The sequence below is a fragment of the Carcharhinus amblyrhynchos genome, chromosome 35 (genome assembly GCF_965287045.1).
Source record: "Carcharhinus amblyrhynchos chromosome 35, sCarAmb.v2.hapA, whole genome shotgun sequence".
NCBI lineage: Eukaryota > Metazoa > Chordata > Chondrichthyes > Carcharhiniformes > Carcharhinidae > Carcharhinus > Carcharhinus amblyrhynchos.
Genome location: NC_137358.1, coordinates 547,777 through 561,454, shown reverse-complemented (window position 1 = coordinate 561,454; position 13,678 = coordinate 547,777). Strand labels below are relative to the sequence as shown.

General features: G+C 41.4%; 1 protein-coding gene across 1 annotated transcript in view; it reads left to right on the top strand.

Annotated features, from left to right (window-relative positions):
• Positions 1 to 13,678, top strand: part of LOC145361757 (uncharacterized) — a 40,546-nt gene that overhangs the window by 6,638 nt on the left and 20,230 nt on the right. Inside the window, exons 2-3 of the mRNA XM_080217699.1 lie at positions 1,929 to 2,198; positions 5,002 to 5,136. Of these exons, the coding sequence (XP_080073825.1) occupies positions 2,136 to 2,198; positions 5,002 to 5,136 (198 nt within the window). The 5' untranslated portion in view covers positions 1,929 to 2,135. The remainder of the gene's footprint in view (positions 1 to 1,928; positions 2,199 to 5,001; positions 5,137 to 13,678) is intronic.

Genomic DNA, 13,678 nt, shown 5'->3' with positions numbered 1-13,678 from the left:
ATCATAAAATCTACCTATTTGACCAAACTTTTGGGATCACCTGCCTTGATAGCTTCTTATATAGCTGAGTGTTAAAAATGCTATGTAGTCGCATTTCATCCAGATCACCAATGGAAACAGCTGGTGAAAAAATCAAATGAGTGGATTGGTTTAACTGAGAGGAGCCAGATAAACGTGTCCTATTGTACACATTTTGAACACCATTGTGTACAATTACAAACATGTTAGAAAATTAATAACTTTACTGAACGTGTAACTTTTATTTTACCTTCATCTTTCTCAGGCAATGCCAGCTCAAGTCTCCAATAATGCACTCTAACCTTGAGGCAACTTCCCACAGGCTAGTCCCTCCCACACATAAGAACATAAGAAATAGGAGCAGGAGTAGGCCATCTAGTCCTTCGAGCCTGCCCCGCCATTCAATAAGATCATGGCTGATCTGAAGTGGCTCAGTTCCACTTTCCCCCTTTCTCCCCATAACCCTTAATCCCCTTGCCTATCAAAAACCTATCTACCCACGTCTTAAATATATTTAGCGAGGTAGCCTCCACCACTTCAACGGACAGAGAATTCCAGAGATTCATCACCCTTTGAGTGAAGAAGTTCCTCCTCAACTCTGTTCTAACCTGCCCCCCCCTTATCTTGAGGCTGTGCCCTCTAGTCCTGCTGTCCTTTCTGAGCGGGAAGAATCTCTCCACCTCTACCCTATCCATCCCTTTCATCATCTTATACGTCTTATAAGATCCCCCCTCGTCCTTCTAAACTCTAATGAGTACAAGCCCAGTCTATTCAGCCTCTCTTCATAGGTCAACCCCCTCAACTCCGGTATCAGCCTAGTGAACCTCCTCTGCACTCCCTCCAAGGCCAAAATATCCTTGCGCAAGTGCGGCGACCAAAACTGCACACAGTACTCCAGCTGCGGCCTCACCAGTGCCCTGTACAGTCGCAGCAATACCTCCCTACTTTTATATTCAATCTCCCTCGCTATGAAGGCCAGCATCCCATTTGCCTTCCTGACCACCTGCTGCACCTGTAGGCTGGGTTTTTGCGACTCATGCACAAGGACCCCCAGGTCCCTCTGCACTGTAGCATGCTGCAGCTTTTCACCATGTAATTAGTAGTCCTTCCTACTATTATTCCTACCAAAGTGGATAACCTCGCACGTCATCCTATAGCCTCGTGGAGTAATCTGAGTCCGTTTCTGGGCAGACGTCTCTGTATTTTGCAGTCAGTATTTTACTCTAGAACTCTGTAGAAGCATTTAACACTGGTCACATTTCCATTTCCTTGATAGACTGTGATAGATTACTGAGAATGGGATCTGCTTATGCAGCCAAAAGAGAAAATGCTGGAAAAATCTCAGGAGGTTTGGCAGAACTCTCCATTCACCTGACGAAGAGTTTAACCTCGAAAGCTTGTGAGTTTACTATCAAATAAATCAGTTGGACTTAAACCTGGTGTTGTCAGACTTCTTATAGCATCTGTAAGGAGAGAAAAAAGCTGACGTTTCGAGTCCAGACGACCCTTTGTCAAAACTTATGCAAACTTGTCAAACTTTCTTCCACCAATGGCGGTGCCGCTTTGCCTCAGTTTACCTCCTCAGTCTTCCCGCCAACTTCACTTCCCAATTGCCAGTTGGGTCAAAGTTATAAAGACAAGACTTTAAATGAAAGACTGGATTACACCAAGTGAATGTTCCGGCACGATTATCCGCCTCTTTCACCTGGTCTCGATTCTGTAATGTGAACACCTCACTAGAGCGAATCATTTGTCCTGACAATAAATACCTAATATCCTCCACCCTGTGGTGGAGATCTCTGTAAACTAGAGTGGTTGGTAAGGGCTAAAGGTTACAGCGCATTGGCTTAAGGTCAGTTACTCTGATATGATTTGCTGTTTGATCCCTTTGTGTGTATGCTTGTTGCTAGGAGACTTGTCTGACCCTCCTCTGTCACGTCAAAGCTGCTCTGAGTGGAAGGGGAGATGCACAGAGAGAGGGGGACGGGCCGGAGCAGCAACTTGTGATTCTGGAACCCAGACCAAGGTGCATCATTCAAACCCGGAGAAAAGCTACGCCAAGTGTTGGAAGAAACAGACCCAGGTGTATCTCTGGTAACTCTGTTACTGGGCAAGAGATGATGCTGTATTTGGCTTTATTTCTCTGCCTGCCCTTCGCCACAGCCGCTCCTGCCGCCTTGGTAAGTGAGGCAATAAAGATTTTGTGATGGACACGCAGAAGACGGCGGGACAGAAATAGGTGAGCAGGAATATTTCTATAACCACCGTTTCTGTGAAATAGATATTTTAATAATAATGTAGAAAGAGCACAGCAAAGGCCAAAGCCTGTTGGATTGCTGTGGTGTAGGATGTAAGCAAGACAAATGAACAGAATTGTAATGTCTCCCCAGTGGAAGATTATTTCTTCAGTATATAATTCCACTGAAGGCAGTAATGTCTGTCTCTGGAGTGAGAGAAGAATGACAGTTAAAATACAAACTTTAACATACTGCAGAGTGAAAGGTGGGGGGGGGAGGTAGTGACTCTATCTATACCATAAATACAAGTTTCAGTGTTGGAAACAAACACCTTGAAATGAAGCAACCCTTTTGAAAGTAGCAGAATGAGTTTCTGGTTTTGGCAATCTTGGTTAATGTTTGCAAGGATTGACAGAATTGTAAGTCCTAAAATAGCACTATTTCTATGTTAAGTGTACTTTGCTTTAATTTGAATTTAAGTTAAATGCTCTTGACTTATCAATTTTTATTTTGTTTTACAGGTATAGGGAAGGAGGGCACCATATCCACTGAAAGGGCTCCTGGAGCTGCTTATCAGCCTGTTGGAATCGTTTATTACCACCCTGAATGCACCAAGTGGTCATTTTTCAGTTAAATCTAAACTGTTGACAACAAAATCCATTTCATGACCTCGCAGTAGCTGCCTCAGTGTCACAGCAGCTTCCTCGTGACATCATAAAGGACTGGGATGTCTTGCCACCATTATCACTGTTACTATTCAGTACAAAAAAAATTTGATTCAGAATGAGGGTGAACACAAATCACTATTCCCAGTTTACCATAATATAACCAAAATAACATATACCCCATTGATTTAAAACTCTACTTACTGTAATATGAGTGAGTTGCAAACAGTTGGAAGAAGAGAATAGTACTGCAAAGCTATTTATCAGATCAGAGGGAAGTATAGAGTGGTGTCCCCAGGATTTGGTATTAGGATCACACTAGTCCTAGAATATAGCTTCATGGTCTTGTGTATACAGGACATAATTTTAAAGTTTGCAGATGAAACTTGAGTGTAGAAAATAAGAGATTTACTGGAATTGTATTGGACGTAGAACTTCAGTTAAATTGAGGGACAACTCACCATTGTGTAGAGAAAATAGAGGAAGATTTAATAGAGAAGTTCAAACTTCTGAAAAATTTCGATAAGAATAAGGAAAAACTGTTTCAACTGGCAAAAAAGGTGCACACAGATTTTAATGTAAACATCAAAAGAACCAGAGGGGAGATGAGAGTTTCTTTTTACTCAGTGGGGTTTGATGTCCTGAAATATACTACCTCAAAGTCTGGTGGAAGCAAAATTAATCGTAATATTCAAGAGAATTGGATAAATATTTGATATGGAAAAAATTGAAGATTATAAGGAAAACATATAGGAGAGTGCGACTAATTGAATACTGTTTTCATAAATCTACTGGATGATTTTATGAAGTTTGAGTAGTTTATGTTGTGATCAGGAATCTGAGATGCAGTTACTGTATGGTTTAATTTTGGTCTCAATGAAGACACTGAAAAACACACTTGTAGCACATTTCAACAACGTCTATTTTTAAAATTAAGGTTGTAAAAACTCTATGTTGCTAAATTTAAAGAATAATTATAATCTACATTAACAAATATGGAGATTTCACCTTTGATATCAAAATCATAGTCCAATTCCTTACAAGTAGAACAAATCAATCCTCTCAAACAGAATCTGAAGTAGGGAAGAGAGATGGCCATTAGTTAACTGGAAATTTCGTCATTAAGCGATAGCAGGCCTGAGAGATCTGACTGGCTACATGTTCTTGTGTGCTACACTCTATATAGAATTCTTCTGGTTTTACTTCATCCATCATAACAGAACAGTAAAAAGCTCCATTTGAAGTTTTACAGCCTTGATGATGCAGAACTAAAAAAAAGTCAAAAATGAGTTTTTATTGATTTTAAATACCCCATGTAAGTGTAAAGGTAATTGTAACAGGTATTGCTGCATCTCTATGCCACTCAATCCCAATCTCAGTCATGTTGCTCAGGGAATATACTGAGTGGATACTTCCTCAAAGGGAAGGAACATCACTGGGATCCTTACCCCAGACGGAACAGCCTGTCTACAAACCAGTTTGTTTTGTAGCTCAGAAATATGACCCAAAACAAAGTGAGTTTATCCTATTATATGTTTAAGACATTTACTTAAGAAAACTTTGTTGCTTCCTACTCTCAAAAGATGGGTCCTTTTTGCATTTGACTTTAGATTTTAAGGACTCGCCACGTACTCTATCAATGGACAGCATGGTGGTATGGTGGTTAGCATGGTTACATCCCAGTGCCAGGGATCCAGGTTCGATTCTAGCATTGGGTGTCTGTGTGGAGTTTACACATTCTTCCTATGTCTACGTGGGTTTCTTCTGGGCCTTCCCACAGTTCTAAAATGTGCATATTAGATGGATTGGCAGTGTTAAATTGTCCTTTGTGTATCCAAACATATGTGGGTTGGATGAATTAGCCATAGTGAATGTCTGGGGACGGGGATTGCATGGGCCTGGGTAAGATGCTGTTTCAGTTTTTTGGTGCAGACTCAATGGGCTGAATAGCCTCCTTCTGCACTGTAGGGATTCTATGGTTCAATGAATCTTTAATTATTAATATAACACTTGCAGTGATATCACAAACCATAAATATGATTCCATTCTAACTTCTGTGTGAATATTGTGCAACATTTCAGGAGGCCAAAAGTGACTCTGATGGTTTTGTGAAAGTGGTTGACTTTGACAGCCTGCCCCTAAATTACCATGATGAGGAGAATGAAGAAGAACTGGTTGGAGACAAAATCTTCCACAAATATGAAAAAATTGACAAGGTAAGTAAAGATCATATTGATGCAATGGTGGCAGATTAACAGTAGGGCAGCTTATCAAATTGAAGACTTTTGTGCTAGGAAGTAGATATATTCCACTGTTTCATGAAAAGCCTCAACAGGAATATACAAATTGAATAGAGAAGTGGATGAGAAAATATTTATCAGTATTGACAGTGAGATTTCAAATTGTGAGTTGAATGCAAATACTGCCTGCTTTGAGTTTCCTCTGTTTACAAATATCACAAACTATCTGGAAGGAACTTTTAACAATATTTGCAAACTTGCTCAAATATGAAGCCAGATGCTGGTCACCACAAGAAAGTTGTGAGGATGCGGAGGAGGGATCCAGGGATAGTTCCAGGGATGAGGGATGAAAGCTAAAAGGTTAGATTGTCCATTTCTCTTGAGGCAAAGGAAATTGCGGGAGATATAATAGAGGAGTACAAAATCATGACAGATTTGGATAAGATTGATTTTTTAAAAAAGCTCTTATTAGCTGATGGTACAAGGACCAGGGGTAATGCGATTTAAGGTTTTAGACAAGAGTTGGGGGTGGGGGCAGGAGGAAAGTGTAGACAAATTCAGATTGTGCTAGACTAATAAATGGCAAATGGAATTACATGTGGAGAATGGACAATAATGTCCATGTGTGCAAGCAATATAAAATGTGTATGTGATTATTTCTCACTACTTTAAGATGTTACATCAGGAAGCCTTTCTCTTTATAGCCCAGAAAAATGATTTCCTGCAGGGGTATGACAGGGCCTGAATCTGCTGCAAGTCAGACCCAGTGTGGTTATGCAAAAGAAGTGAGAACTGTGTTACTGATTGTTCCACTTCATGTTTTGGTTTACAATGCTGTGCCCCTTGTTTCTGGTGTTCTGGGATGTTCTGGCTGATGCTGAATAACAATTAGAAATTCCAAATGCCTATAGATTCTTTTGTTAAAGACTGGAAAGAGTTCATCTTCAACAAATTGCAATTGAACACCTGCAAACCTTCCGGTTTGTACAGGGTTTTGACTCAAGAACCCTCACCAGGCCCTTTGTGAAGACAGGCAAATTGCAATACTCTGGAATACCAGATGACCTCCCATTGTTCACAAGTAGTCTGGCATTTGGAGCACGGTTGGGACTTTTAGCTACCAAACTGTATATGTTTGTGGCTTGTTTTTTAAAGTCTTAAAGTATATTCACTCAGAAGAACTGTCCAAATAATCAAATTGTGAATTTGATTAGATGTTAATTGCTGTTGCAGGGGAAGATTTGGTAGTTTGGTGGCTGCTTGACGATTTCCAATTTGGAGAGAGACCAAGTTATTAAGGTTATACAAACCATCAGGAAATGAAGGGTTTGCTTTCTCTTTTTAAAGATAATATAGCACAGAAGCTGGCCATTCTGTCTGCCATGCCTATGCTGGCTCTTTGCATGTCTCTATGTCTAATTTAGTTCCACACCCCAGCTTTTTCCAGGTAGTTCTGTAAATTAGACCTTTTTAAAAACATGTTCAATTGTCTTTTGTAAGTTCCTATGAAATCTGATTCCATCACCTTTTCATGTAGTGCATTCCAGATCTTAACAGCTGTGTGTGAAAATAATCTCCTCATTTTTCCCATGGTTCTTTTGCCAATTATGTTAAATCCATTAGTTATCCACTTGCTAAAGGAAATGAATTCTCTCTACCTCTACTTCAAATCTCCTCATCATTTTGAACACATGTATTAGATTTTCCATTAACCTTCTTTACTCTTGAGAACAATCCAATTTCTCCACATAATTGAAATCACTCATACAGTATCATTCTGGTAAATCACCTCCATATACTCTTCTTACAAATGTGTGGTGTCCAAAATTGTACACATTTCAGCTGAGGCTTTACCAGAGAATTGTAAAAGTTTAATGTGACTTCCTTGAGTTTGTATTCAACACCCTAATTTATAAAATAAGTATCCCAGCTGCTTTCTTAACTGCTTGTCAGTCTGCCCTGTTACCTTCAACAATTTGTGATGTGCTTACTCAGCTGAGTCCTCTGCTCTTGTTTCCCTCCCAGAGTATTACCATTTAGATTATACTGCCTCTTCCAAAGTGTATTCTTATCCGTGTTAAGTTGTATCTGACATGGATTTGGTCAATTACTGGCTTTTCTATATCCTCTAGTCTGCTAATACCTTGCTCACAATACATAACTGTTTCATAGTGTTTTGACCAATTAGACACAAATGTGAAACAGACTTTACATTGGCAATTTTCAGTGAGAACAGCTCTTGAAGCAAGATTTCTAAACACAAAAATGTCAAGTACAACGTCTCTATCAGACGTTTTGGGGAAGGATTGAAGAAGAATGCTAATTGAAAACAATGAAATACTTTTAATTTATAATATGGAATAAGAAAATACTTACCTCATCCCAGATCCCCTATACATAATCCAGAATATTAATTCATCTTAACAGACTTATTATTCAATATTGGCCAACTACTTTTAACAGGAGCAGGAGTTCCTCAGGGTAGTATCCTAGGCCCAACCATCTACAGCTGCTTCATCAATGACCTTCCAACAATCGTAAAGTCAGAAGTGGTGTTGTTTGCAGAAATGAGTATGATTCCACAATGTTCATCATTCCTGTCTGCTCAGATACTAAAGCAATCCATGTCTAAATGCATTAAGGCCCAGAAAATATTCAGGACTGGGCTGGCAAGTGGCGAATAACATTCATGCCACATGAATGCCAGGCAATGACCATCTTTAACCAGAGAGAATCTAACATCTCCATATAATATTCAATAACATTATCATTGTTGAATTCCTCACTATCAACATCCTGAGGTTACTGTTAATCAGAAACTGAACTGGATCAGCCATATAAATACGGTGGTTACAAGAGCAGATCACAGACTGGGAATCCTGAGGTAAGTAACTCATCTCCTGACTCCCCAAAGCCTGTCCACCATCTATAAGGCACAAGAATATTCTCCATTTGCCTGGATGAGTGAAACTCACAATATTCAAGGAACTCAACACCAAGCATGACACAGCAGCCCCGCCTGATTGCATCCTATTCACCAACTTAAAACTGCACTCCCTCCACGACTGGATGCACAGTGTGTATCATCTACAAGCTACACTGCACGAACTCACCAAAGCTCCTTAAGACAGCATCTTCAGACTCATGACCTCTTCCACTTAGAAGGACAAGGGCAGCAGATGGGAACACCATCACCTGCAAGTTCTTCTCCAAGCAACACACCACCCTGACTTGGAAATATATTGCCGTTCCTTCACTGTTGCTGGATCAGAATCCTGAAACTCCCTCCCTAAGAGCATTATATGTGTACCTACACTATAATGAGTGCAGTGGTTCAAGAAGGCAGCTCATCAGCACCATGTTAAAGATAGTTAGAGATGGGCAATGAATTCTGACTTAGCCAGCAATGCCCACATCCTGTGAATGAATTTAAAAAAGTGGGCATTCTGGTTGTAATTACTTGTATAACTGAGGAGCTTGTTAGATTAATTCAGAGGGCAATTTTATGCAGAGGTGACCTATGCTGAAAAAACGTTGTAAACAGTTGGATTTTTACAACTGAGCAATTCAAGGACATTATTTATTGAATGCACAGTATTACAGAATTGTTATAGTGGAGAAGGAAGCCATTTGGCCCACCATGTCTACACCGGTTCTTCAAATGAACATCATGACTTAGTGCCATTCCCCTGCCTTTTCCCCGTACAAATCTAAAATATTTATTTCTATTCAAATAATCATCTAATTTTCTCTTGGATGCCTTGATTGAACCTGCCTCCACCACACTTCCAGATAGTGCATTCCAGACCCCAACCACTCGTTGGGTGAAAAAGTTCTTTCTCACATCACACTTGCATCTTTTGCAAATCATTTTAAATTTGTGCTGTCTGGGTTGCGATCTTTTTATGAGTAGGAGCAGTTTATCCTGATCTACTCTGTCCAACCTCCTCATGATTTTTAACATCCCATCAAATCTTCTTTTAGCCACCTTCCCGCTAAGGTTAACAGCCCAACTTCTCCAATCTATCCTCATAACTTAAGTTTCTCATCCTGGAACTATTCTTGTAAACCTCTTCTTTACTCATTCCAATGCATTCACATTCTTCCAATAGCGTGGCAGCCAGAACTATACACAATTCTCCAGTTGAGGTCTAACTAGTGTCTCGTATAAGTTCAGCATAACCTCCTTGCAATTGTACTTGCAATTGAGCTATGAGGAGAGGCTGAATAAACTAGGCTTGTACTCGTTAGAGTTTAGAAGAATGAGGGGAGATCTCATTGAGACGTATAAGATGATGAATGGGATGGATAGGATAGAGGTGGAGAGACTCTTCCCGCTCAAAAAAGACAGTAGGACTAGGGGGCACAGCCTCAAGATAAAGGGGAGGCGGTTTAGAACGGAGTTGAGGAGGAACTTCTTCACTCAAAGGGTGGTGAATCTCTGGAATTCTCTGCCCGTTGAAGTGGTGGAGGCTGCCTCGCTAAATATTTTTAAGAAGCGGGTTGATGGGTTCTTGATAAGAGAGGGGATTAAGGGTTATGGGGAGAGGGCGGGAAAGTGGAACTGAGCCATGACAGATCAGCCATGATCTTATTGAATGGCGGGGCAGGCTCGAAGGGCTGGATGGCCTACTCCTGCTCCTATTTCTTATGTTCTTATGTTCTTATGTACTTACTCTATGCCCCTGCTATTAAAACCCAGAATGACCTATGCACAGATACACCGAGGTCCCTCTGATCCTGCACCTCCTTAAAAGTCTTACCCTTTTTTTATACTGTCTCTCCACATTCTTCCTACTAAAATGCATTACCTCACACTTCTCCACATTAAACCTATCTTCCACCTATCTGCCCACTTCACCAACTTGTCTATGTCCTTTCGAAGTTCCACACTGTCCTCTCCACAATTTATAATGCTTCAAGTTTTGGGTCATCCACAAACTTTGAAATTATCCCCTGCATACTAAGATCTAGATCTTTAATTTATATCAGGAAAAGCTAGTATCCTAATATTGACTCCTGAGGAGCACCACAACAAACCTGCCTCCTGCCTGAAAAATATCCATTGAACATTACTCTCTGCTTCCTATTATTCAGCCAATTTTGGGTTGTTTTGGTCCCTCTTATTCTATGAGCTATAACTTTTCTCACAAGTTGAATGCCTCTAGAAAATCCATGTATACCATGTCAACAGCATTACCTTCATTGACCTCAAACCAGTAAGTTAGTTAAACATGATTTCCCATTTAGAATTCCATGTTGGCTCTTCCTAATCAAGCCACACTTTTCCATGGAACTGCTAATTCTCTCTCAAATAATTGTTTCCAGAAGCTTGCCCATCACTGATATTAAATTGACTGGTCTGTAATTGCTGGAGCTAACTTTATGACTTACCATAGTTTGACTGAACTTATAGAGAGGATTTTGTGGAGTCCACAAAAGTGGGAAATGTGTGATGACTGAATAGGCAGCACGCAAAATTTCAATTTCCCATTAGCAGGTTGCGATGCAGAGATAAAGTCAGCGGGGCCTTTGTAATATATTTGCATGCAATGAATACTCATTAGCGTAATTTTTTTAAAGTCAGTTGTGTGTGAGAGTCTCTTCAAGTTGGTCTTGGTTTGTTTAAAGGTGGTGTGTACCACCAGTTGGCTTTGTGTCATTGTGACCGGAGGTCATTAGTAATTGAATGGTCTGGCATGTGGGAAGGGAGTAGCAGAATGGCAGCTGGCATGGAGGCTTGGGACCAGCAAGGGTGAATCAGTGGTGGCAGTGGTCGGGAGTGGGGGAAATGTGAAGTGGAGTCAAAGCATAATAAAGAGGCATCTAAAAGAAGGCAGAGAGGTAAGCAGGGGACATGGAGGAATGAAATGAGTAGGGCCTGATGTCCTGGGCATTGTGGGGGGTTAATGTGGACACCTCAGGATGTTGGCTGACAGAGACCTTACAGGGCTTTGAGTTCACCCACAGCATTTCAATTAACCGCACTGAGAATGTGGGAAATCCCTTTGTCTCCAGGTGAATGGGCAGCAGCATCATAAAATGCAGAAAGCTCTTCAAGCAGAAAAATGTAACCATTGATCAGAATTCCAGACTTCCAAATCAATTTGGATTTATCCAAGACCCAATTAAATTAGGGACTTAGAGGAAAAGATTCCCAAGATTCAGCTTAATGTTTACACTAAAAGTGAGAAGCTGACCAATAACGCTCCTTTGCTCAGTAGATGTGACTGTGGAAAACATTATTGCATGACAGGGAATCAATTAATTATCTGCTAAATTTGAAAAAGTACGAAAATTGTTTGGTATTTATTTTAATCTAAGAAGCAACAAAGCACTCAAAAGTGTTAAATTTAACAAAGGGGTGCAGTAGCCATGAGAACCTGTCAATGGAATAGATAGAGTTTTAGAAAATTAATTTTTGGGATGTGGGCATCGCAGGCTAGTTCAGAATTTGTTGCCCTTGAGAAGGTGGTGGTGAGCTGCTTTCTTGAACTGCTGCAGTCCCAGAGGTGTAGGTACATCCACAGTGCTGTTAGGAAGGAAATTCCTAGATTTTGATCCACTGACAGTGAAGGAATAGCTATATTTCCAAGTCAGGATGGTGAGAGACTTGGAGTGGAACATAACAATATAAGAAGTAGGAGCAGGAGTAGGCCATCTGGCCCCTCGAGCCTGCTCTGAATTTTATAAGATCATGACTTCTTGCAAGACTTCTTGAGAAGGTGAGAGGGCATGGGATCCAAGGGGCTTTGGCCTTGTGGATCCAGAACTGGCTTGCCTGCAGAAGGCAGAGAGTGGTTGTGGATGGGGCTTTTTCTGAATGGAGGTCAGTCACCAGCGGAGTGCCTCAAGGATCTGTTCTGGGACCCTTGTTGTTTGTCATTTTCATAAATGACCTGGATGAGGAAGTGGAGGGATGGGTAAGTAAGTTCGCTGATGACACGAAGGTCGGTGGTGTTGTGGATGATCTGGAAGGATGGCAAAAGTTGCAGCAGGACATAGATAGGATGCAGGACTGGGCGGAGAAGTGGCAGATGGACTTCAACGCGGATAAATGTGTAGTCGTCCATTTTGGCAGAACCAACGGGATGAATGAGTACACTATCAAGGGCAGAAGTCTGAGTAGTGTTGAGGAGCAGAAGGATCTTGGGGTCCGGGTCCACAGGACTCTTAAATCGGCCTCGCAGGTGGAGGAGGTGGTCAAGAAGGCGTATGGTGTACTGGCCTTCATTAATCGAGGGATTGAGTTTAGGAGTCGGGAGGTAATGCTGGAACTTTATAAGACCCTTGTCAGGCCTCATTTAGAGTATTGTGCGCAGTTCTGGTCGCCTCACTATAGGAAAGATGTAGAAGCTATTGAAAGGGTACAGAGGAGATTTACAAGGATGTTGCCTGGACTGGGAGGCATGCCTTATGAAGTTAGGTTGAGGGAGCTGGGTCTCTTTTCCCTGGAGAGACGAAGGTTGAGAGGCGACCTGATAGAAGTTTACAAAATGTTGAGAGGAATAGATAGGGTGGACTCTCAGAGGCTATTTCCCCGGGTTGAAATGGTCGCTACGAGAGGACACAGATTTAAGGTGTGGGGAGGGAGGTTCAGAAGTGATGTTAGGGGTAAGTTTTTCACTCAGAGGGTGGTGAGTGAATGGAATCGGCTGCCGTCAGTGGTGGTGGAGGCGAACTCGCTGGGGTCTTTTAAAAGACTTCTGGATGAGTATATGGGGTTTAATGAGATTGAGGGTTATAGATAGGTCTGTAGGTTGGTAGGTGATGATGTGATCGGCGCAACTTGTAGGCCGAAGGGCCTGTTTGTGCTGTAGTGTTCTATGTTCTATGTTCTATGACTGATCTTTCTGTGAACTCAGCTCCACTTACCCCACCCGCTCACCATAACCCTTAATTCCTTTACTGTTCAAAAATCTATCTATCCCTGCCTTAAAAACATTCAATGAGGGTAGCCTCAACTGCTTCACTGGGCAGGGAATTCCACAGATTCACAACCCTTTGTGTGAAGAAGTTTCTCCTCAACTCAGTTCTAAATCTGCTTCCTCTTATTAGACTATGCCCCCTAGTTCTAGTTTCACCCACCAGTGGAAACAACTTCCCTGCTTCTATCTTATCTATTCCCTTCGTAATCATATATGTTTCTATAAGATCTCCCTTCATTCTTCTGAATTCCAATGAGTATAGCCCCAGTCTACTCAGTCTCTCCTCATAAGCCAACCCTCTCAACTCCGGAATCAACCCAGTGAATCTCCTCTGCGCCCCCTCCAGTGCCAGTATATCCTTTCTCAAGTAAGGAGACCAGAACTGTATACAGTACTCCAGGTGTGGCCTCACCAGCACGTTATACAGCTGCAACATATTCTCGCTGTTTTTAAACTCCATCCCTCTAGCAATGAAGGACAAAATTCCATTTGCCTTCTTAATTACCTGCTGTACCTGCAAACCAACACCTTGAGATTCCTGCACAAGGACACCCAGATCCCTCTGCATAGCAGCATGCAACAATTTTTTA